Raw genomic sequence first — 27034 nt, 5'->3', positions numbered from 1 at the left:
AGATTTTATTTATATATTTGACAGGCAGAGATTACACATAGGCAGAGAGGCAGGCAGAAAGAGAGAGAGAGGTGGAAGCAGGCTCCCTGCTGAGCAGAGAGCCCAATGCAGGGCTTGATCCCAGGACACCAGGATCATGACCTGAGCCAAAGGCAGAGGCTTTAACCCACTGAGCCACCCAGGCGCCCCTATGGTCATTTTTCATTTAAAAAATGAAGTATAACATGAGAAAGGGAGATGCTACTTAATAAAACTTTTATTTCTGTTATACATTTGTATCCATGCCTGTACTATATTACACTATAAACTGGAATTTTTATCATAGGTTAGTACCATAAAAGCATGAAAATGCTGCTTCAGTGGCAGCATGAGAAAGCTCACCTTAAAATCAGACTAGGTTTAGAATCTTAGCTATTACCTCTATGAGCCTTGATAAACTCTTTCAGTTTTACCTTCTTCGTGTGTAAATAAAACCTATACCTAACTCTTACAGTTTTGGTGAGAGGATTGAGATAAGGTAAAGTGCTTCACACTGTACTTGGTATGTGAGCACTCTTTGTGTTTAAAATTTTCAGCTATTAATTTACACATAACGTTTGAAGAACATTACAAACGAATAGCTAAAATAATATATTTGAAAGATGTTAACAGGTTCAATTTTGTTCAAAGTATTCAGAGGGATACCTAGAACACAAAATAACAACACATCTGTATCTACACAGTTTGTCACCATGGAACTCAAGAAGGCTTTAAGGAGAATCTATAATAGTTTCATTTATGGATCTAAGAGCAAACAAAGACTAGAATATGATATAGTCATATTAAAAGCAAGAACTGAGACTCATCATACTTTTTCACCCAAACTCATCAATAATTATACTATAGCATTAACACTTGAAAATAACCTATTTCCTAGTAGTTATTTCCAGAGTAAATACATGAAAATAAATAATGCAAGTAAGCAAAATCATACTCCTGAATTAATTCCTTCACCAAAAACTATGTTCTTACCACATGACAGGCACTATTCAACCAGGCATTACAGTAACGAAGAAGAAACAGTCTCTATACTCACAGAAAATCCAACAAAGAAAAAGTTTGGTGATGCTAAAATCCTTGCCCCAAATAATTTAAAACTGAAAAGAATACAGTTTATCTTGTGCTTCTGGATCATCAGCTTATCTAACAAGTAATGATCTTTCAAATTTTTAATTACTTACAAAATAAAAACAGGAAAAAGAATTAAAAAAAATTTTTTTTATTTATTCGACAGAGAGAGATAAAGCGAGAGGGGGAACACAAGCAGGGGGAGGGAGAGAGGGAGAAGTAGGCTTCCCACCAAGCAGGGAGCCCAATGCCGGGCTCGATCCGAGGACCCTGGATCACGACCTGAGTAGAAGAGAGACGCTTAACAATTCAGCCACCCAGGCGCCCCGGAAAAAGAATTTTTTAAAAATGCCAGTCTTATACAGCTCTACACTCAAATTAGTTCAATGGGAATAAGTTACATGTTAACATTTAAAAATTTACACACATCTCAAAATAAGCAATTAAAAATGTAAATTTCAAACTGGATAAAATCAAATGTGTGTATATATATATTTATGTGTGTGTATATATACAGATAGAATTTTAGAAAGAAATACATCCTAGAAAACTGGAAACAAAATATTAACAATGGTTATTACACAATGGAATCACATTTCCTCTTTATATCCTTTCTGCATTTTTTAATTGAAGTATAACTGTCACAAATATCCTGTTAGTTTCAGGCATACATCATAGCAATTTGGTATTTTTAAACACAACAAAATGACCCTAACAATATGTCTAGCTATCATCTGTCACCATATAAAGTTATTATATTATTGAATATATTCCCTATGCTGTACATTATAACCCCATGACTAATTTATTTTATAACTGGAAGTCTGTACCTCTTAATCCCCTTCACCTATTTCACCCACCCCCAATGTCTGCCCCGCTCTGGTAACAACCAACAGTTTGTTTACTGTATCTATGAATCTTGTTTCTGTTCTGTTTTTTTTAGTTTTTTTTTTTTTTAGGTGAAAACGCAGTATTTGTCTTTCTCTGTCTGACATATTTCACTTAGCATAATACCCTCTAGATCCATCCATGTTGTCACACACAGCAATATTTCATTCTTTTTATGGCTGAGTAATATTCCATCTCCTTTACCCATTCATCTATTGATGGACACTCAGGCTGCTTCCATATCTTTGACTATTGGAAAGAATGCTGCATTGAAGAGAGGGGTGCATATATATCTTCAAATTCGTGTCTTTGTTTTCTTCAGATATATCTAGAAGCGGAATTGCTAGATTGTATGGTGATTCTACCATTAATTTTTTGAGGAACCTCCATATTCTTCTCTAGGGTATCTATACCAATTTACATGCCCACCAACAGTGTACAAGGGTTCCCTTTTCCCTACATCATCACCAACTCTTGTTATTTTTTGTCTTTTTGATACTACCCAATCTGACAGGTATGAAGTAGTATCTTTAGTTTTGATTTACATTTCCCTGATGACTAATGATGTTGAGCATCTCTTCATGTATCTATTGACCATCTGTAGGTTTTTTTTGGAAAGATGTATATTCAAGTCCTCTGCCCATTTTTTAATTGTTTTATTTTATATTGTCTAAGTTCTTTATAGATTTTAGGTATTAACCCCTTCTCAGGTATATGATTTGCCAAATTCTTCTCCCATTCAACAGGTTGTCTTTTAGTTTGGTTGATGGTTTCACAAAATCTTTTTAGTTTAATGTAATCCCATCTATTTATTTTAGCCTTTGGTGCCAAAGTCTGAGGAAACTGGTCTAAAAAACTATGTACAGTTAAGACCGATGTCAAAGAGCTTACTGCTTATGTTTTCTTCCAGGAGGCTTATGGTTTCAGGTCTTACATTGAAATCTTTCATCCATTTTGAATTTATTTTGTACATGATAGAAGACAGTGGCCTAGTTTCATTCTCTGTATTTTCTATATTCTCCATGATATACTACTCTAATAATTAGGAAAAAATTATTAAAAAAAAAAGGAATTCTTCACTTAAGCTGAATATATGATAGGCATTACCCAAAATAGCTTCAGAATGCTTTACATTTCAAACAATCCAAAATGCATTTCATAAGTATGATGGAATAACTAAAAATAAATCTCCAAATTATTAGATGAAGAAAACCAGCCTAATATACTTTTTAAATGAGTCACTGTGCCCTCATTTGGGCTATTCTGCTTGCTTGTTTGAGTTAACATATATAATAACGTAGCTTCAGAAAGACAGACATTAAAATACTTGAATATACTAATTAATAAAATATTATTTTCCAGAAATTATGGAATCTTGCAGTATTCATATTCTCCATACTGTTAGTTCAACACTTTACCTTTTCTTTTTTCTTTTAAGGTGGTTAAGTCTCAGGATTACCATCAGTGGCTTTTTTTCTAGAAAGATGAGGATTTTTCTCCTGTGAAAGCTATTTTACCAATCAATGGAGCAGTAGGAATGAAAAAAATGTATCCACAGACATGAACATTCACATGATCAAGTAAAAAAAAAAAAAAAAAAAAAGACCTGGATAAAAATATTACCCTGATTTCCTCAAATTTTTTGAAGTGTAATAGTATGTACGACAATGTCAACCCTTTTTGGGGAGCAAGATGAAAGTGAACAGAATAGTTTAAGGTAGTTATTTCACTTCCATCCTTACTGGGCAGGGAAAGGAGAGTTGTTAAAAAGTACATAGATTATAAACAGGTTTAATCCTAATTTCTTTTGGTATATATAAGCATGTAAATTTAAAGATTTTCTTTGGTAATAGTTAAAGGTTTCAAGACATTTTTTTTTTTTTAAAGATTTTATTTATTTGTTTTACAAAGAGAGAGATCACAAGTAGGCAGAGAGGCAGGTGGGGGGCGGGGGAGAAGGCTCCCCACTGAGCAGAGAGCTCTGTGCGGGGCTCAATCTCAGGACCCTGAGATCATGACCTGAGCCGAAGGCAGAGGCTTTAACTCACTGAGCCACCCAGGTGCCCCACAATAACTTTTTTTTAAGGGAGGGTGATGGAGGGACAGAGAGAGAGGGAATGAGAATCTTAACCAGACTCCATGCTGGGACACGGGGCTTGATTACACAACCCTGAGTTCATGACTCAAGCCAAAATCAAGAGTTGGATGCTGAACCAACTGAGCCACCCAGGTGCTCCAAAGATTTTTTTTTCTCCATTTTGTTTACCTGTATTATCTGGGCTTTCTGAAGTGAATATTATTTTTGATTCTCCTTAATGGAGAAACATGGTAATGAAACTGAAAATTTTAAAATAAATTAAATATCTGATAAACAAGGTTTTAAATGTTTGATATTCCACAATTAAAACAGGAATAACTTTTCCTACTCAAAGAGAAAAAAATGTTCCTTATGCACAGACTGCTAAAAGGAAAATTTATTCTTGGACCACAATCCAAAATATCAACAATTCTAAAAATCCATAACTCATTTGGTGGTAAACCCTGATATGATCAGAGGTAAAGCTATTTATAATCATTATTTATTTTACTTGGTTTGAATATTCATATTTTCTACTGTCAAAATATTAATGCCCAAGATGCTGCTAGAATGTTTACTTACAGTACATATATTTTACTAGTAACTTTACTATAATCTGACAAATTCTGAATTCAAATACATATGTGGCTTCAAAGGTTTCAGGTAAGAAACTGTGGACCTGTACTAGTGATATTATGTAAATCCCTTTTATGTGTGACATAAATTGATTATTCTAACTGGAAAAAATAAGAACTATCATATTAACTTTATGTTTGAATTATTAACTATCTGATGAGATTTTAAAAATGAGTTCCCAGTATAAAAACGGTAACTCCTTCTGGTTTAAGAATCAAAAGACTCCTGGGGTGCCTGAGTGGCCCAGTCTGTTAAGTGGCCAACTCAGCTCAGGTTATGATATCAAGGTCCTGGAATAGAGCCTTGCATCAGGCTCTGTGCTCAATGGGGAAACTGCCTGAGGATCTTCTCTTTCCCCTGCCCTCTGCTCCTGCTCCCTCTCTCTCTCTCTCTCTAAAGTAAATAAATAAATCTTTAAAATAAAAAAAAGAATCAAAAGACTCAAAATTCAATATAATGCTTGCATATACATCTATTACACACAGATTAAAGTCTGCATATGAAATCAACATTATAAGAGCCCTTAGATCATAAAACCAAAAGTTTAAGAATTAGGTCTAGATTTGTTCATTAATATAGATAACAATGACAGCATACCAGAATATCATATGCTCTACAAAAAATAATTTACATTGTTTCATTTACTGTGTGATACACTCTTTTAAAGGATTATCCTCAGTGACAGAAAAATAGAACATTCCTAAGCTTTCTTGATTCTAAAGCATCATATATCAATGAAAAAGTGAAGACTAAAAACTTAAGTTTTGTTTTGTTTTTTTTTAATAAATATATAATGTATTATTAGCCCCAGGGGTATAGGTCTGTGAATCGCCAGGGAAAAACTTAAGTTTATGTTAACAAAATTAAAAACCATAGTTTATACTTTAACTTCTAAAAGAAAAAGGTTTAAAACTCTAAGAAACAAAAACATCAATACCTAAAAGTATTAGTTTTAAATGTTTCCCTAAGAAATTACACCAGAAAAAAAAAAAAAAAAAAAGAGGAAGAGAAAAAACAATCTATTTATTCAATATGGGAATTTAATGATCACCAAATTAAGAATATTCACTCACCTTCTTTGGGTTGAGCCATAACTGGAGTCTGAGTTTCCTTTGTATACGTGACGATTTCTCGAGGAGGAAAGTCAACTTGTGTAATTTTAGCCATTCCAAGTTTAATAGGTCCTCGTCTAAATAAAGTGAAGACAAATGTTTTTAAATACAACAAATGAAACATTTAAACTACATCAAACCATGTTATTTTGGAAAATTAAGAATTAAACATTGTGTATCCAACATTGTAATTTAAATCCCTGTTTTATTCAAGAAATATCAGATGAACAACAAATTGGCTTTATTTTAACAAAAGAATTTAGAAGGTAGCAAAAAACAAAGGTATTTCTGAATCATTCAAGATGTTTGTTTTTCACTTTAAAAAGGCAAATAATTTAGTTTCTTAGAACAAATGTGTGGGTAATAATACAGAAGGAGGATAGGAATTTCGGAGTGACTACTAAATATGGTTGGTTACGAGAAATGTTCTTAAAACGGATATGATTCAACTTTTTTGAAGAGGCAGATATATGGATCTCAGACCACGTTTAGTTTCTTCACCAGTAGGAGACTTAAGCTTTAAGAATGAAAAATAAGTTTCTGCTGAAGACCTTCTTTCCACTTATATTTTGCAGAAATTGAGAATCATACAGTCAATTTTGATTTCAAAATGAAATATTTAAACTTTTAAATCTCTAATCTCTGCATGGTCAGTACTGTCCTTGATTCATATACAGACAAACTACAATGCAGATATTCTACTCCTGAATTAGAGCAACAGATACTTTGAATACAAGAAAACTGTTAAAGTTACTTCTGTCTTAAAGAGGGAATACATTCTTTTTTGACAAATAAAAGAAAAGAACTGTAGCTGAGGAATATAGATCAAATGAAAGATATCTTTTATTAGATATATTGAGGATCTTTTCTTGATTTATTAGATGTCTAAATACTAAATCAAATAATACAGTATGCTTACAAGCTCCCCAAGAAGTTCTCAATTATACAACTGTCTTAAAAGGATATCTAATAAAAGTATTGATGTAATTTCAGAATGTCAATCAGGGTATCTGAAATATATACATATATGTAATAATAACTATTTTCTTATAAAACATATTCAAAATCCTATACAAAAAAGTATAATAAAATTAGTACATTAAATGGGTTAGTTTTCTTTAAGATCCCAAATGTGGGCTACAATAATTTTTTTAATGTGTTTTCTACTTTAGGAATATCTTAGCTTTAAAGGGAAAAAAAAGCATATAATCAAAGAATTAAATGGGAAAACCTAAGTAGATTTGAAGTAATCTCATATTCTAAGAATAAAATTTAAAATACAAAACATTGTATTCTGAATTTTAAAATGTAAACTGCTTGAAAAGTAAATCATTCACATATCTGGAAATAAACGGCTAAGCCAAGAACAACATTAGAACAAGTTACCAACTTGGCTACGTATAGTCTAATTAGATAAAAATCACATTAGAACAAACAAAATAGTTAAGATTTAGGAGTAGAAGGGTAGGGAGGTAATACCTCACTTATCCAAAAGCCACTTTTCCTGAGAATAAAGAAGCAACCAAGGTTGGGGGGAGTCTCAGGGCAGCCAACAGAGAAGCTTCCAGTTAATGTACAAAAAGCTCATATACTTTTCTTACATGCCCTAATTCAAGACATTTACCCTTACTTTAGACATAATTCCAAAAGGTATGATCATGTGTTTTAGAAGGTGCAAATTATCAAATTACTATCTGAGTATGGCACAATGGCAGCACCAAACATAATTTGCATTGGGATTATAATAAATAAATGAGTGAATAAATGAATTAAAGAATAAATCAATAGCAATCTGGGGCCATAGTGTAGAAGACCAAGAGCTCTGTTCCTCTTAACATCTTAGAAATCATGAGGAAATTTTAATACAGGAAAACAAATTAATACTTGTATCAGGTAACCCAGAAAAGGTTCAATAATATGTAGAATACATATCAGAAAAAGTCTGGGAAGTTTATAATCCAGGTTAGAAAAATTCACATCAAAGATATAGAAATAATCAAAGGACTCTGGACACTTAAATGGTAGAGTTATGTTACCTAGAAAATCAGATACATAAAATATTTCTTTCACTAATGACAGAGGATAAATGAGGTGTCACAGTAAGATATTAACTCTTTTCCTAACTGTATAATGTACATTAGAAATTTAAATAAAATTAGGAGTTTTGCAAAGAATCAAATTAATTATAGAAGAGGGAAGGTAAAAAATCTATTCAATACCCCAAATCGGAATCTGAGTGAAGCTGAAGAACTGATGGATCTGTATCCCAATGCAGCGTCCTAAATGGTTGTAGGACAACCATGAAGCGTTAGCAAAAAAGGCCATAAGTTAGTCAAGCAAATACATTCTATGAATAGGTAAAGCTAAAATACTGTTCACAATTAAACACCACATGTTCTGGTTAGTATGAAATAAACACCAGGTTATCACTCAATGCTCTACTGCACACCATAAGCATAAGTTGGTTAAAGATGCAAACATGTAACTCAGAATAGTTAAAAGACAGTATTTTCAGGTTACAGGAAACTAATATTGCTTTATAATGGACAAGAACAGCCAAAGCATCCAACAACACAAATATTATTTTTGGATAACAAGCTAGGCTATAAAAAGTTAAAATTTTAATTTTCTTAATTAAAAAAGCATTAGTAAAAACATCTTAGTTAACATATTATAATATTGCCCAAAGCATTAAATGTGTGCAGAAAATTGTCATATTGCTAAAGGAAATGAATCAACACATAAGCCTTTCGGTAAGAAAACCAAAGACTATTCCACTGGGATACAAAAAAGCTAAAGTTTCCAAAATGTGACCCCTGCGCAATTTATGGGTTAAGCACAGCCTTGAGCTTACATGTCATCTGCTTTAGAAAACAACTAAAGATTTCTGTCTCTAGGGAAAAAAAAATTTTCCCAGGAAAAATATTTTGTTCAAAGGACTTACCTAAATTAACTAAACTTCTAGAAAGTATCAATTCTAAATAAATATTTGGTTGTGTTTTAGCCTCGCCTACTGGGTAAATGACTTACATGGGATCTTTTCCACCTAAGCCAAATCTTATACTACTAGAACAAAAGGTACATTATCACATGGGCATTCTTACAAGTTAGCAGTATATAAGATAATTATGTACAGTACTATATGATATTCACAGTCCCTATTAAAAAGTTAAGCACAATATATGTAATACTATCATTTTTGGCTATATATACACTCATGCATATAAGTTATAACAAGCAACTGAAACAGCTACAATATTTAAATACAACAAATAAAAAATAAATAAATGCAACAAATAACTTCTATATGTTACCTGTATAAACAGTTTATCAACAAAAACACCCAGATGAATTGAACTAGAGAAATTCTTCATATTAAAAATGTAAAGACGAGGGGCACCTGGGTGGCTCAGTCAGTTAAGCATCTGCCTTCGGCTCAGGTCATCATCCCAGGGTCCTGGGATCGAGTCCCGTATCGGGCTCCCTGCTCTGTGGGGAGCCTGCTTCTCCCTCTCCCACTCCCCCTGCTTGTGTTCCTCTCTCGCTATGTCTATCTCTGCCAAATAAATAAATAAAATATTTTTTAAAAAAATGTAAAGACGGGGTTCCAGGGTGGCTCAGTTGATTAAAGCCTCTGCCTTCGGCTCAGGTCATGATCCCAGGTTCCTGGTATCAAGCCCCGCACTGGGCTGTCTTCTCAGTAGGGAGCCTGCTTCCTCCTCTCTCTCTGCCTGCCTCTCTGCCTACTTGTGATCTCTGTCTGTCAAATAAATAAATAAAATCTTTAAAAAATAAATAAAATTAAAAATTAAAATGTAAATAAAGATTTGGGGGTTTAAAAAGGATTATGTATATGCAAAGAAAAGGTCACTATGAAGATCTACTTTGTACTAAGCAATGAACAGCAACAAACTTAGACTTTGTTAAATCAGAAGGGGTTCTATTAGGTGCGCTCCAAGGAATATGACAGGTGTAGTTGTTACCAGTTACCTACAGCTCCTTGTTGAGGATGTCATTTAAGTCTAAAATTAAGCAAAACTTTACTTAAAAATATATCCAGTACTCAAAATACATTGCATAACATACAGAATTATATTTATTACAGGCATCAGTAGACATATAAAGTAAAATTCCAATATAATCCAAAGCCTGAAAGGTAAACTGATTAAGAATGGGAAAAGAAACAAGAAACATGGATTACCCAATTGAGTAACTGTCAGCTACATTCTAGAGATAACAGAAGTGACTAAGAGAACTAGAAACTTAATGAATTCAACTCCAAATCTGCAGAATTAGGGAGATATCACTTTTCATGGCCTTTTATATTTATTCATAAATTATAACCAGGCCAGAAATTTCTGGCATTTGGAAATAGTGATTCAGGTATGTCTTGGTAATGTCTAATATATCTTTTCCTACCCCTTGAGTGTACTAATCTTGGACTGTCTTCCAGTTAACAGAGTTCAGTGTGTGGGTTCATACACCTCACACATCTTCATGTATTTTTCTGTGATACCTCTTCTTAATTTCTTTATTCTTTCATTACCAACATGCCTGCTCAATTCAAATTCATTCTGTTTCATTCTCAGATCTTAAGATTCTTTTCAAGGGCCATATATTTAGAAATGCTATTATTTCACTGCCAATAGCACCAATTAATCAACAAGATTAATTCTCTCTCTACTATGGAATCTGGAGATGATGTAGTAGAATTCATAGTTTTTACTCTTGTATGTATACATATAATACATAAAAAAGAACATATGCAGCCCTCTTCAAAATTAATCTATGGTCTCAAAGGAGACAATGTATGTAGTAAGATTACCAGGTCATCTCATTCAAAAAGAGGAATTTTTTTTTGCTCTCCTGTTAAACTGAGAAGAAACTAAATTTTATATTCATTCTCTAATAAGAACAAACCCCTAAAGGTATTTAAATACCTGTATTTTTGTTTCATAACTTATCATTAAAAATTTATACTCAAACACAAGTTAGCACACTATGCTTAGAACTTTTCAGTACAGTGAGTAATATCTTTAAATTAATGATGTAATCACTATCATGTAAGTTCCATGAAGGCAAGGACCATGAATATTTTATTTTCTGTGGTAACCTATATAATATTGAACATTAACTTGGCAATGTGATGGAATATGTGTTCTATATACAAATAAATATTTTTCTTAACAGTATTTACTCCTTGTACCAATTCACAATATTCCAATGGGTCTCCAATAAACTGTTTCCCAATGAAACTCAGAAGGACATGTTCTAATTCACATTAATTTCAAAAACCAGGAAATGCCTGGATGGCTGAGTTGGTTGGACATCCAACTACTGGTTTTGGCTTAGGTCATGACCTCAGGGGTCACAGGATCAAGCTTCATGTTGGGGCTCCATACTCAGTGGGGAGTCTGCTTCAGTTTCTCTCCCTCTGACCCTCCCCCTGCCTGCACTCCCTCTCTCCCTCTCAAATAAATAAATCAATCTTAAAAAAAAAAGAACAAAATCTAGTAGATGTTACATAGTTTTGAAAGCAAACTTACTGATGTGACATTTAAAATAATCTTTCTGCTCTTCAAAATCAAGAACACAGAGTTCAAAATGAACACAGTATAATATCTACATAAAAATAATTTATAATACAAGTAAATTTAATGAACATAAAATTATCTGGGTAAATATTTGTACTACAGTAAAGCTGTAGAAGGGGGGAAAAAGGCTTCTCTTGAAAATACCACTTGCTTATTAGCAAAGGAATACTAACATATTTGTACAAAAACATGAAAGTATGAGGTATGAAACAAATTTAGTCTTAAAAATGAGTTTAGACTAAATAAATTTAGCCTTTAACATATAATATATACTATTTTATAAGGTACTATTATTTCTAAAAAAAAGTTTTTATTTTTTTTTTTAATGATGGTTATATTATTTATTTCCAATGACAGTAAAATTGAGATTTCCAATTTTGGTTCTATTTACAAAACAGTTTTGGAAAAACACATCTCAAATCCAAACTGGTGAAACCTTTTTTGTCTTCTAATTGTTAATGATAACCTGATTTGAACCAGAATTGATTAAAATACTGAATTTATTATCTAGCTCTCTTACTTCTTTTTTCTTGCCTTTTAGGTACTCATTATAACTTCAATCAGAGGCACTCAGGCACAAAGAAGATAAAACTTCTCAAGTTTATTTCTTATTAAGAGGAATGTTAAGAGATTCTTCTGAGGAGGACATTTAACTTCCTGCCTAAAATAAGGATTCTGAATAAACATTTTAACTATAGGTACCCATATAACCCACTATATAACTGTAGTGGGTTAAAGTCTCTGCCTTCGGCTCAGGTTATGATCTTAGGGACCTGGGATCTAGACCTGCATCGGGCTCTCTGCTCAGCAGGGAACCTGCTTCCCTTCCTTTCTCTCTGCCTGCTTGTGATCTCTGTCAAATAAATAAAAATCTTAAAAAAAAAAAAAAGATTTTTACTATGTTTAATCTCATTTCAGCTGACATGAGGAGTCAAAAAGTATGATGACAGTGTTTTTAAAAGGCTTGCTGTGTGTGTGTGTGTGTGTGTGTGTGTGTGTGTGACAAAGAGGAATAAGTAAAAGTACTTTCCCCAGTACAATGTTTGGAGAGAAGCTGAAATCTTACTGAACTTTTGGAAAGCAAGTCCCAACATGTGTGCAGGATCCTAAAACAAATATGAAATACAGTTGTTGTTGTTGTTTTTAAAGACTTTATTTATTTGACAGACAGAAATCACAAGTAGGCAGAGAGGCAGGCAGAGAGAGGAGGAAGCAGGCTCCCTGCTGAGCAGAGAGCTGGATGGGGCTGGATCCCAGGATCCTGGGATCATGACCTGAGCCCAAGGCAGAGGCTTTAACCCACTGAGCCACCCAGGTGCCCCTGAAATACGGTTTTATAAGGAAGATGTGAGGATGGGAAAAGTTGACAGAAAACGTTTTTTTTAAAGTGAGGTTTAATTGACATACAATACTATATTACTTTCAGCTATACAAAAGAATGATTTGATATTTGTATAAATTGTGAAATGATCACCACAATTCTAGTTAACATGTGTCAGCATACATAGCTACAAAAGTATTTTTTCTTGTGATAAGAACTTTTTTTTTAATTATTTTTTTATAAACATATAATGTATTATTAGCCCCAGCGGTACAGGTCTGTGAATCACCAGATTTACACACTTCACAGCACTCACCATAGCACATACTCTCCCCAATGAAGAACTTTTAAGATCTACTCTCAGCAATCTTTAAATATGCAATACAGTATTATTAACTGTAATCACCATGCTGCACATTATGTCCTCATGACTTATTTATTTTATAACTGGAAGTTTGTACCTTTTGAAACTCTTCAACCATTTTGACCATTCCTTACCCCTTACCTCTGGCAACCACCAATCTGTTCTCTGTATGTATGATCTTGGATTTCTTTGGTTTTGTTTTGTTTTTTTACATTTCACACATAAGTGACATAATTCAGTATTTGTCTTTCTCTGACTTATTTCATTTAGCATAATGTCCTCATGACAATAAACACTCCTGTTTCCTTAACAGTTAACTCTATTTGATAATTTTATGCAGTATTATTTTCTATCTTGATTAGAACTAGTGACTCAATAGAACACAATTGAAGTGTTTAACCAAACTGTTTAGATTTTCAATTGCTGAATGGACAACTAAGCACAACAGATGTTTCACATTATTTATAAACTATTTTACATTATTTTTATACTAGTCATACCATAATATTTATACTATTTCATACTATCATACACTATTTATACTGTTTATATTATATTATACATATTCACACAATAGCCTATGATGTATGCTTAGACATAAAAAAATTAAATCAATTAACATCTCTATTTTAATAAAAATAATTAGTGTAAAATCAGTTAACTATTCAGCCTAAATTAATCAAGAGGGACAGCTAAAATACTATTAAAAAAATTTCCCCTAATTTAAAATAAGTGTCTATGCCACTTAGATTTCAAAATGTTAGTTTTAACATAGCTATTTAGAGTCCCTCTAAAGCATCAACAGTATGTTTTAAATGCATTCTATCATTAAGCTATTAAAAGAAATTTACTGTACCTAGATCCCACTGCACCATCTCCAGAGTCTTGGCTTCCAGCTTCACTTGGTGTGCTCACAGATTTGGAGGATGGAGACATAGGAGGAGGGACTAAATAGTGAAATAGACAGGTATCCGCTGTTACTACACGGAGAGGTTGCTCAGCTTATGACGTTTCAAAAGTAATTTAACATGAAGTAATTAACAAAAGAGAAAAAAAATGGCAAACCAAAAAACAAAAATACATGAATGAAAATGAACAGTAGAAAGAACAGGAGAAAGATAAAGTTAACAATGCATGCTGACAACTCATGCAATTTCTCTGGCAAAATGCATTTGGGTTTTATATATATAAAAAAAAAAAGCAAGATTATGAAAGGATGCATCTTCGTCCCAGCCAACACCAAATGTGGGCACTAATTTTTCAAAGGAGTGCATTCCTTCCCCCCTTTTTAACTTTTCACTTTTAAGATCACCACATTATAAATACTACTGATAATTGTTATCAAAATGAAAACTCTGAAATATTCTTCAAAAGTCATTTACCCTTAGTTTTCTGAGATTTATTTTAAAAATGTTAATTTTTGTCCAACAATTTTTATTTCAGAAATTAATGCCTTAAATGATTTCATTTTTCCTTTCCCAAGAAAAGGGGCCAATTTAGGGAAAATGACCACAGCTAAAGGAATGGCTCCTTTAAAATGTCCATTAGTTTCCAACAATTTGGGTAAAAAATGCAAACAGGCCATAAAACAGCATGCCTTCTAGACATGATGCATAACATAAAGTGATACATGCAACTTAAATAAGGCAAGACTTATGGTAACTTCCTTACCCCAGTATTCAGAAAAAACTGAAGTGTACAGACAAAGATACAGACACCCAAAATATTCTTAATCCCTTCTTATAGAAAAATACACATTTTTCATAGTATATAAAACAAACAGCAAATGCTTTCCCCTAAATCAGCACTCTTAACATTATATATCAAGAGTTAAACGTGCACATTTCATGCTATTACATTTGTAAAACATTTTGATTACCATTGCAGGAAGTATAGGAGGATCATCACTGCCATCTTCTGGTTAAATTTTACCATAAATGTCCCCAATCCCAAGTATCTTTTTAAAATAATTTTTCAGTATATAATATTAAGTGACTAACACATTTTATGTTGAGCTGCAAGCCCGTCTTTTAATAGTCTATCTAAAAGAAGGTAAGTTCCTAATTATAAAGGAATTAATCTAAAGAACTACATCTTTAATTAAAAATGTATGTTTGGGGGATAGTCACACACACTGAACCCTTAAAATTCTATTTAAATGTTTATACATGATACAATAAAAAAAGGTGGGTTTGCTAATCTAACAAAGTGTACAAGTATAGTATGATAAATTACATCTTTTGCCTTTTTTTTTTTTTGGTAATATAAACTCGACATCCAACCTGAGGCATGAACTCTCAACCCTGAGATTTAGAGTCACATGCTCTACTGACGGAGCTAGCCAGGTGTCCCTATGTTGAATTACATCTTAAACACAGGCACAAAACTAATCATCCTTATTTTTCCAATGGCAAATTCTATTGGTAACCAATAGTAAGATCGGAGGAAAGAAAATCATAAATAGAATGCTTCCTGAGATACAGTGATTAAGTCTTGCTTAAATTCCAAAAACTATAAAAACATAATTGAATGTTTCTAATATTGTGACTACATCTCTCAGAAACAATGATAAAATCAGATCACCTTCACATAGTTCACAGGTGGATGGCACTGTGCTAGGTGCTGTGTATACAACTCAAAGTAGCTAAATATGATCTGCATCTAAAATAAAAGAAAATTAATGTCTCTTAACTTCATTTAGGCTACATTCCTCATCTTTTTGTCTGTTTCTCAATGTGAGGCTTTCCCTAAGTCCTAACTGGTAAAGGAATAAATAGTATCTTACTTGGTTAAAACTACAATATAAAAAAAAAAATGTTACCTCAAATTCTTTATGGAAACAGGTTAAACAGTAATTATATATACATAAATATATGAACCTAGCCAATAAAAAAATAAAAGTTACCAAGATAAAAAATAAATTACAGGAGTGATGCTACCAAATTATCATAGTTTATCAGCCAGAAGCAAAATTAATCACCACGGCATCACATTTATAATTCAATAAAAACCTCCATCCCAGAACTGTATCATTTCTCACAAAAGATAGTTTTCAAGCCAGTTTATGGAAGAACTCATTAAAGACTCAAAGTTATTATCTGGCTCACCCACTTCATCTTGCAATAATAAATAACATATACTACAGAAGAGACAAACCTAGAAAAAGAAAATTACCATTATTGAAAAAGGAGTAATATTAACAGAAAAAAATGGAATGGTAGTGTTGTTTGGTCACTACCATATTTCAACCTAATTAGTCTAGAAAAATCAAAGATTACAGTAATTGCACAGTAAGGCAATGCCACCATACTCTCAGATTCAACAAACAATCCCTAAGAACAAACAGCATGAATTCAGGGAGGTTAAAAAAACCTTTGAAATCATAGCCCCTCAAATCTCAAAAAAGACTCAATTTTAGAATTCATTTGTAAAGATGGTTTAAGAGTCCAACCAGCTTTGCAAATAACAAAAGCCATTACTAATTAGCTTTTAACAAGTATCTGAGATATAATCTGCTTAATAAGAACAGCAATTACGTCACATTACTTTTATTCCAGTCATATATGTATATATACACATATATACATAACATGTATACTCATTATATGTTATATATGTGTGTGTGTATATATACATACATATATATATATGGCCTAAAACAAGGCTTTAAAGAGCACAAAATGAAAGATTTAACATTAACATACATGCGTATTTGAACAATTTTAAGCTTATTAGAAGTTTAGAGCAAAGATACTTATTTCCTTCTTTGAGAACCAGAGGAGAAAAATGGAGTAAACTGAAAGACAAATCTACACCAAAGCATTCACTGATCATGTAAATAATATTGAAAGACTGTGACTCTTTAATTATCTAGAACAAAAACCCAATCAAGAAGGCCTTTCCTACCAGTTTAGATCTTGGTCTTCCAAGGATATAAAATCATACATTGCTGCCTTTTGGCCTACAAAGAAACACCTAGATATTTTTAAACCAGAAAGCACCTAGGAATGCTTTTTGATTTATGATTAGGATTCAGTTTGAGGTGGCCACTCAGAACTATGCAAAGTCTCAGAGATGAAGGATGACACACAGCCCAATTATTTTTTGAGTAGAAGAAAGGCTCTGGCAAGAAGGGGCTTTTGCCAGGAAGGAGAACCGAGGAAAGGTGAACAGCCAAGAGCCAAGGAAAGTGAATATAGGGAGTATGAGCTGGTATGAGACAGTAAAATGGAAGGAGTGACTTTCTGAGATAACCCAAGTTTTAAGGCCTCCTCTAGCTAATCTAGGAAACTTAATACTCAAACATAGCCCGCACTACAATAATACCCCCTTGTGGATACTCTTAGCCTGGAATAATAACACTTAACTTTTTCGTAACTCCCTCTTTTCATCCTCAAAGGTATTGCTTTAAACCTTAACTCTCCTAAATATTAATTTCTCCCTATTTATGGTCTTTTCTCCTGATAATGAAGATTAAATATCCTCCACTAATCCCTAAATGTTTTGTTTCCTTTATTTATTATTTATTTACTTGCTTCCTTTATTCTCTTCAATGTAATTCAGAGCATCAGATAAATTTTTTTAAAGAAATTAATAAAAATAAAATCCTGTGGTATTAAAATACTATAATGAGCCATTTGTTAAAATTAGGCTAAACTTGAAGAAATGAGTTGGTACATAGAAAGCACTCATTCCATCTAAGAATCAGATAAATAAGTACTAAGTATTATACTACACAAAATGATGACTCTAGTTAACACTGTCATATGATATGTAAGAAAATTATTAAAAGGATAGATTCTAAAAGTTGCCATCAGAAGAAATTTTTTTTTCTGCTTAGTATATCTGTATGAGATGATGAATGTTAACTAAACCTACTGTGGTAATTATTTTATAATATATGTAAATCAAACCATCATACAACGTAACTTAAACTTACATAGTGACATATGTCAAATATTTCTCAACACAGTGGAAAAAATGAAATTTAAGGTATTCAAAAGTTACAAGGGGTGTGAGGGAAATAAATGATGCGATTCTTGTTTTTGACTAGCAAAGTTCTTTTGTTTTTTCCTAGTAAAAGAAAATCCTGATAATAAACTATCATACAAATCAATGTTCTGTGGCCTACTGATACAGACTCAGGCTATAGAATACTTGGCAGTGTTTGTTTTCATCTCTTTACAAGATGTTTAAGACAGTAGTTACACATACGAAAGAGATTCACTTTATTTTTTTCAATCATCAATGCTTAGTAACTCCATATTGAATATAACATGTCTTGAAAGTTGTACCTAAAATTGACTTTAAGACTGGCCACTTAAATTTAGTTAAAAAAAAAAAAAAAAAAGCCATGCTCCTTTTATGAAATGGTCATATTTCAATTTCCATTATGCTTTTTTCTGAAATTTAAACAATCAGATTTTGTTTTTGCTTTTAAAGCAGAGGGCTTTTATTTGGCCTTACAAGAAGAAAGACATATGACCTAATAATAATCCAACAAACATTTAAGTGTCTATTCTGTGCTGGACACCAGGGATAAAAATGTTATATTCTTTGCTTTCAAGGATCTCTGACAAAAAGCAGTCAACTCACCAAATAAATAAGAAACTACCAATGATGAGAAGCTAAAAGAGATTTTATTAGCTATAGCTTTTTAAAAAAATTCTTTTCAGAATTAAAAAAAAAGTCTATTTTAGGAAAAGAGATTGATATTTTTAATAAATCCTCTTGAATATTCTGGCAGTATTTTTACACCTCTATAATTTAAAAATATTGACTAAATACATTCTGTAGTGAAAAGAGAAACAAGTATCCATCCTAAGTCATGATATAAGATGTACTTTTTATTTTGGGTTACCGTCAAAAAAGTTTGGTAGACACTGCCTTCATCTGTATCCTGTATTCTTCAAGCCTAATTTTAAATAAATACTGGAAAGATCTTTAGGGATCTGTCAGAGAATAGAAGAAGGTGATAATCACACAACCTATTTAATATGGCTACTATAACCATTATAGATATAACTATTATATCTATTATAATGGCCAGACAAGATATAATAAAAGGAAAAAAATTACAGGCATGATTCTGAGTATATATGCAGAACTCCTAAATAAAATATTTGCAAATGCATTCAGCAATGCATAAGAAAAAAATCGTCTTGGGGCACCTGGGTGGCTCAGTCGTTAAGCATCTGCCTTCAGCTCAGTTCATGATCCCTGAGTCCTGAGACTGAGCCCCGCATCAGGCTCCCTGCTCGTCGGGAGGCCAGCTTCTCCCTTTCCCACTCTCCCTACTTGTATTCCCTCTCTTGCTGTCTCTCTTTCCGTGTCGAATAAATAAAATCTTAAAAAAAAAAAAAAGGCAAAAAATCATCTCATAACTAAGTTGTTTATTCCAGAATGTAAGCATGCTTTTACATTAGAATGCTATCATTATAAATCATCAAATTAGTACACTAAAAGGGAAAAAAAGCATATGATCATGTCAAAATATGAGAGACCTATGAATCTGTTGCAAATATTCTAGCAGTTTTAAAGAAAGTCCAAATCTTTGTGAATTCCAATCGACAGAAGAATGTAGTGGAACTGATCATTTCTAAGAGTAAGTCATAAAAATAACAGCTTCTTCCTGGCTTTCTTGGGTTGCTCACTTGGGAGAACCTGACATTCTGCAAGGATACTCCTGCAGTTCCGTGGAGTGGCCCACGTGGACAGGAACTCGGGTCTTTCACCAACAATAGCCAACACCAACATGCCAGCTATATGAGTGAGGCAACTTGAAAGCATATCCTAGCAGCAGGCAAGCCTTCAGATGCCTGCAGCTCTGACTGACATCTTGACTTCAATGCCATAAGATACCCTGAGCCACAGCCACTCAGCTAAGCCACTACCAAATTCCTGATAGGCAGAAACTATGAGAGATAATAAATATTATTGCTTTTTTAAAAAATCAAACAATACAGAAATAAATAGAAAACTTGAATAGACTACAACCTTAAAAGGGACTTAAAATGGTGAATAACCTCTGCCTCAACTACCCCCTGAAAAAAAAAGTTGTAATCCCAGACAGTTTTACAGTTGAATTCTTCCAAGTTTTAAAGGAACAGGTAACATCTACCCTTTAAAAGCTATTCTACAAAATATCATAAGGTAAAGCTGTCCAATTTACTTTAAAATCATAACCACGATGGCCAATGAATACGGGCAATACAAGAAAATTACACAGAACACTTAAGTCATAGTAACTGAAACTGTGGGTTAATAGTGTAGAATCAAACCAAGTAGATGAGCAGTGAAAATACAGAGCCCAGAAATGTCATGAATATATGGGAAGTGACTGTATGACAAAGTTGGCATCAGTATCAGTAAGGAGAAAGAAGGGCTATCTAATAAATGGAACTGAGGAAATTAGCTAACTATATAGAGAAGAACTAGATTGGATCCCTACCTCATACTATATTCAAAAATATAATCCAAACATCTAAAGGTAAAGGCTGAAATTATAAAGCCTAACAGAAATAATATAGGAAAATATATATTGTGTCTTCAAAGAAAGGATTTCTTAAAAAAAAAAAAAAAAGACCAAAAGCACAAAAAAGGGTTATAATTGGCAGGTCTCACTAAAATCAAAATGAAGGATTTGAACACATTAAAATGAAGAATTAGGTTCAATGAAAGATACTATAAACAGAGTTAACAGGTAATAGACTGGGAAGTTTTTTTTTTAAATACTACAACAAAGAAGACCTCCCCTAAAATATACAAGGAACTCCTGCAGCAAGATAAATAACTCTAATAATAAATGGGCTAAGTATATGAATATGCAACTCATAGAAGAGAAAATAATAGATACTTGAGAAATGGTTAACCTCACTATAAACAGATAAATTTATATTAAAACGTTTTGGTATACTACTTTATACCCATTCAAGTTGGCAAAAATTGGAAAGTCAGAGAACATCAGGTGATGATGTGGATATGGTAAAACAGTTACTTTGTCATTCACTGGCACTGGGAGGGTAAACTTGTAGTCATTCTTTAGAGTGGTATGTAGTCTCTAACAAATGTAAAGTAAGCTTATACACAATAACACAGCAAGTCAATTCTTAGGCATACATCCCAGAGAAACTCTTCCACAGTTCTCAAAAGTAAAGTATGTATTCTTTGCAGTGTTAACTGTGATAGCAAAGAGATGGAGGCAATCTAAGTGCCTATCACTTGGGGAACAGATAAGTAAAATATGGTATATAATGGAATACCATGCATCAGTCAAAAAGAAGTAACTAGATCTGTATTTAGCAACATGGGTAGGTCTCAAATGCTGCTTAACAAAAAGATACAAACAGAACGATACATAACACAATGTGTTTATGTGTATAAAACATACATGCACACACACAAATATATATATGAAACCCTGAAGTATGTAAACACAGGACAGATTAAAAGCACATATGTTAATGCAAAAATGGGTACTTAAGCAAGACTGGGAAGGGGGATGGAACTGGAGATGGGGAATAAGGGAAACACACACACACACACACACACACACCTCTAAAAAACGGTCTTTCAAGATTTAATAATGGAGGAGGGTCATGAATTGAGAGATATGAGCAAGTGAATTCAGTAAAACTGAAATACTAAAAATAGAAAAGGGAAAAAAATATCCCACAGGAGGAAAACAAAGCCAGCTACAGAAAAAATGATCAAAGACTATACAACTAAAGAGAAACTTGGTTTAGTTACTACTTTATTAACACTACTGTTCTCATTCATTTACTTTTAAAATTGCAATATGAATGTAAACTTATTAAATAAAGACATATACATATATTTCAACCTTCAAATGCTATCATCACGGAAAAGGCAAATGAGTTGAAAGAAGTAACAAGAAGCAGACCATGAGAGTACCCAGCTTTATCATCTTGAAACCTTTTAGAAATATCAGCTCTAGAAACAGTTATGTTGTAGTTCACGAAGGCAAACAGTAGTTGTTATTTCTGGTATTTGTTCCCTGAACTAGATGGAATTAGCTGCCGACAAACTAACCCTAAATGACAAAGACCATGTCAAACTAAAATACCACGTAACAGCATCCAGGTTAGAATTATTTTAAGTAAGTGTTTAATGCTTTCTGACCTGTAACTAGATTGTCTTCAGTACCTCTACTATGTCAGCGTTTTGGTTTAGTACTCTCATCAAAATGAATGGCCCAACAAAAAACAAGTCAAACTGCTGCATGAACGGCTATCAATATTATTTCCCTTATTAGCAATGAGTGCAGAAGGCTACCTTTTCCTTCCCATCCTATATCTCTGAACACTAACATACTTTTAGAATTTTGATTCATTATACCTCTGTTTAACCTACAGAAAAAAATACAGAGTTAAGATCAGGAGTCATCTTTAAGCCAAATACAGTATGGCATAGAAACTTGTTCAACAAATGTTGAACTAAATTACTGATTTAATAAGAGAAGTCAAATGGTTGTTTAGTGTATGTTAATAAATACACTTAATCTTGCAGCTCTCACAAACAAACAAAATAACCATGTATTGGCACATGTGAAAAAAGATAATTCTGAATAAAGTGTAAGATTAATTATTTTTAAGAGACACAAGTAAGAAAAATATGCAAAATCTATTAAAGTCAATTGTATTCATCTCAGATATATCTGAGCTGAATAACATCTATTCTTGGCTCTTATAAATGGATATATTCTTATCCTTACCAATGGGGGATTCTGGAGTTAGCCCCATGCTTTGAAGCAATGCTTCAGCTTCTCTTCTTTTTTTTTCAAGATCTGATTCTTCTTGCACAGGAGCAACTGCTTCCTTCTTCTGATCAGTCTATTTTTAAAGTTGAAAATTTAAATTTACATAGGCTATGTAACATTTCTGCTTGCAAAAAAAGGTATATTTTAAATAATGAATGAACAGTTTACTCTTGGGGGGGGTGACTTGGTTTTGAATGCACATTACACTCATTACATGAAAACCATTCCCAGGAGAGTTCTAGTAAGTAATTTCCAAAGGATATGTAATCAAGGAGTTCCCACAAAAGTTTTTACCTAATAGGTAAATTCAAAAATCCAGTCAACTTCTATTTATCTACAGTATGAAGTTGCTATTCACAGTTAGGAATTGTGGAAACCTCCCCCAGTGGCACAAAAGCTTAGATATAAATGCCACAACACTATAAAAAAAATTACTTAACAGGTAACAAATTTTAAGTAAATGGACATTGTGATTTGTTGAAAATCAAGTATGAATACCTCAAACTTCTGTATGAAGTCTTCATTGTATTTATGCAATTTTATGTACAAGATGTTTGTCAAAAATTCACCTGGAAAAAGGTTTTTATTTCTGTTTTTTTAAATTATAGGTCTTATTTTTATGACAATGAAAACATGGTTGATTTTGGTAAAGTTAAAATTAACTTTTGCATAATACAAAACATTTGTTATCAAAATTATTGCCAGCTTTTATTTCAGTCACTTATAGTTTTAGCAGAAATCTTCCAGGTAAACTAGATAAGCCTCAATAACCTCAGATCATCCAAAACATCTCAAATGAAATTTAAGCCTTCCAAGGGAAAGTTTTCTATATACACCTCAGATGCCTATTTTGTCTAGACAACTATTACTCATACGATTATCCACAGTGAATTCTGTCAATCATAATATTCTATGATACCACTTTAACTTAAAAAAGTCATCAGTAGACTTCATCACAATAGCCAAACAGGCTATATTATCAAGTTGACACTATACCTGTAATTATAGCAATGTATTACTAGACTCACTGTTTAATACTATTAAATTATCTCTTGTAATGTTTTATAACTTTTAAATCATCTATAGATCATATAGTAGATATCCCTAGACTATTTATGCCAATTATGGCTATCTTAGAAAACAAAAATCAAACATGCTCTCAGCACTGAAGGGTTTAAGGTTATAGACACTACTGTGGAATGGCTCTATCGGACATGGTTCTATCAGTTAATTTTTAATCAAAGAGCTAACTTAAACCTCCAACTTTCTTACAATAATATATCACAGAAAGGTTCAGAATAAATTAGAAAATTCTTCAAAGGCCTTGACAGCATCATAAAAATGCTGCATGCATATTAATTGTACTTTTAATTTTTCTGATTTTTCTTTTCCATTAAGAGATTTCTAGAAATCTTGGTTATTGGCAATCAAATAGAAACCTTGGTACTAATGTCACACTTGGGATAAATTATCTTACGCTGATCATTTAAACATATTAATTTAAAACATACCTGTGGTAAAAGTTTGCAAATCTGTCCAAATAGTTGGGGAAAATGTACATATCCATACAGAAACAAGTAAAATATCTCCAGCTCAGGGTCAATGTATATTTGCCATACATGATAAAATGGTGATGTGAAAAATCAGACGACATACCTACCTGGTCTATCCTTAAGGTAATATCAGACCTACTGCTTGGCAAAAATATTTCAAGGAAAATGTTTCATAATGAAAGAGATAACAAATTCCCTAATCAATTAAATAAACTATTATATATTTTTCTTTTCTATTATTTATTCTGACAGATTGTTAGCAGTGCAGACTAGCAAAGCATTCAGATAAGGAAATTCAAATTCCAAACTAACTTATGATATAAATGCCATATTTTATGAGCTATTACAAGGCAGATGTCCCTTAATTTATATAATAAACATACACCTAGAAGAGAAATATGTAGATTGTTTTATAAACCAAATCCTCAAAATGCATCAATCTATACAAAATATTTTTATTCAGTAAAAAAATCATATTTTAATTTATTAATTTTGTCATTTTCACATACCTGGCTTCTTTAAAGTAAAATTCACCTACAGTGCCATATTTGAGTCACAACTGCTGGATTTTTAACTATTCTGAAAGTATTACATAAAGGTGTAAGTATTTGATATTAAATCCAATTATTTTACATTGTTTACTTAAAAAAATAAAACATACTTCCTTTTTCTTCCTTTCTTCTTCTTTTCTCTTCTTTTCCTCTCTGATTTGGGCCAACCTCTGCTTCTTTCGTTCCAATTCTGCCTTTAATTCACTTTTGTCCGACATGTTTGTGACCTTAAAAAACATACAATCATTTACAATCATTATTACGTTGGTAAAAGTAGCGCTCTTTTAAAAAATACATCTTCAAGAAGAAAATTGTCTCAAGAGGCCATGTAGTTCACTGCTATCAAAAGACAACATATAAACTCTACTTTTTAAATATGGAAGCATATATATTACTAAGTCTTGAAAAACATTATAAAGAAATGCACATAAATATTCAGAATTGAACAAAGTAGCTAGCACCAAGTAAGCTCTTCACATGCCCAGATTTAACGCAATGTCTCAGACTCTTAAAACAGAGGACATGGGTTGGCATTAAGGAGCTCTTAGGTTATACGACAGAGAGCAAATCTATTACCAGTTTTGCATTCATCCCTAAAATTTTGATTTAAAAAATATGCGGTCAGACAAAATTCCCGTAAATGACGTGTAACAGTAATAATATTCAGGACAAGCAAAACACAAAATTTACCATGGTTAACTATCAAATATATTCAAAGTAAGTATACTTTTAGTCAAAGCCCAACAGCAAAGTCTGACCAGCTCATCCTCCCAGGCCGGAAGCTCCGTGACTGACAAGCTCACTTTCTCAAAACTACAAGGAAGAGAAAGCCTCTGTCATTTTGTGCTACAGCCTCCACGTTCGGGCACTTTGCAACGTACACGCCAAGGGAAGGCGCTGTCAACGCCGTGTACGAATGACTTTTGTTTATAAAATAGGGGCAAGGTGGAAAGGAGTCACTTTTCCCCTGAGGTCACCACCAAGAGGGCGCGGTCCAGGATAGTGCGTCTAGGAGGGGGCCACTGGGCGCCGGCAAGCCTCGAAGCTCCGCAGGCCATCCTCCGGTGAGTCAAGAAGGGAAACCAGTGGTCTCGTCTCCCCAGGCCTTCCTGAGTCACCGCACCTGGCTCTCCCCGCCTCTCCGGGAGCCCGGCCGGGCAGCGCTGTCAGCAGGAACTGCCAAACCGCCCTTTGAGCCCGGACAGGAGACACATAGGGCCGAAAAGCGTTGAGTCTAGCATAGTCAACTCACCTGTCAGCTGGCGCGATGGGAGAAAGAGTCCTCCCGCCTGCAACGTCCAGATAACGTCTCTCTCCTTCACTCCCAACTCCCAATAGTCGCAGCCACTAGCTCCGCGGCTTCCCGAAGCACACAAAGAGGGATGGGCGGCGGCTACTACGGCGAGAGCTTAGGGACAAACAGCTTCACCAGAACTAGGTCGCTCCCAGAAAGAAGGGGTGGAGCCCTGCTGCGTGAATTTCAGCCTCTCCTTAAGTTACCTCTGCAAAGTAGAAACCGAGAGATAAGACAATGAACCCACTCAGTCTAGTGTCTCGAAGTGTTTCCACTTTTCCAAGAACTGGAAGAATACGCCTGATGTCCTCCGGCTAGGTAAGCAACCACACACCCTCGCCTATACCGATGCAGACGATCGGAGAGAACTACAATTCCCAGCTACAAGGGAATCCTGCGTGCCACCAGCAATGCATTCTGGGAGTTATGGTCGCTGGTAGTCGCAAAGCATGCCGGGACGTGTAGTGTTTTTCTAGGTTTGCGGTTTCCCACTTCAGGGCCTTCTACCTTCAGTATTCCCGAGAGAAGCTTCCAGGACTTCCCTTTAACGTGTTCTGCTACGTTGGTCAGTGCTCACAAAATCGTATGTGTTATATGTTAAGATCTTTGACTCAACGTTGGCCAGATTTTAAGAAGGGTTCGTTCCCAGGGGTGAACTTACGTATTTCACTGCACATGGAGAACATTTTTTTAGGGTATATACACCAGTTTTAGGAAAAAATGCCTTATAGAGCTTTCATGTGGCATCTAAGGTAATAG

The 27034-nt window shown here is 33.4% G+C and overlaps 1 protein-coding gene across 8 annotated transcripts in view; it reads right to left on the bottom strand.

The window, feature by feature from the left end:
• Positions 1 to 26629, bottom strand: part of DYNC1I2 (dynein cytoplasmic 1 intermediate chain 2) — a 53186-nt gene extending 26557 nt beyond the window's left edge. The window contains exons 1-7 of one of the 8 annotated variants that reach the window (XM_032880444.1): positions 26234 to 26629; positions 25092 to 25208; positions 22833 to 22950; positions 14771 to 14788; positions 13956 to 14046; positions 8040 to 8099; positions 5782 to 5897 (exon numbers count right to left, since the gene is read on the bottom strand). In XM_032880444.1, the coding sequence (XP_032736335.1) occupies positions 5782 to 5897; positions 8040 to 8099; positions 13956 to 14046; positions 14771 to 14788; positions 22833 to 22950; positions 25092 to 25199 (511 nt within the window). In that variant the 5' untranslated portion in view covers positions 25200 to 25208; positions 26234 to 26629. Of the gene's footprint in view, positions 1 to 5781; positions 5898 to 8039; positions 8100 to 13955; positions 14047 to 14770; positions 14789 to 22832; positions 22951 to 25091; positions 25209 to 25941; positions 26103 to 26233 lie in introns of those variants that run through there. The other 7 variants (XM_032880442.1, XM_032880443.1, XM_032880447.1 and 4 more) reach the window with 7 other exon arrangements.
• Between the last annotated feature and the right edge of the window lie 405 nt (positions 26630 to 27034).

Source organism: Lontra canadensis, unplaced genomic scaffold (assembly GCF_010015895.1).
Source record: "Lontra canadensis isolate GAN:19392208 unplaced genomic scaffold, GSC_riverotter_1.0 scaffold69, whole genome shotgun sequence".
Lineage (NCBI taxonomy): Eukaryota > Metazoa > Chordata > Mammalia > Carnivora > Mustelidae > Lontra > Lontra canadensis.
This window is presented reverse-complemented; position numbering and strand designations above follow the sequence as displayed.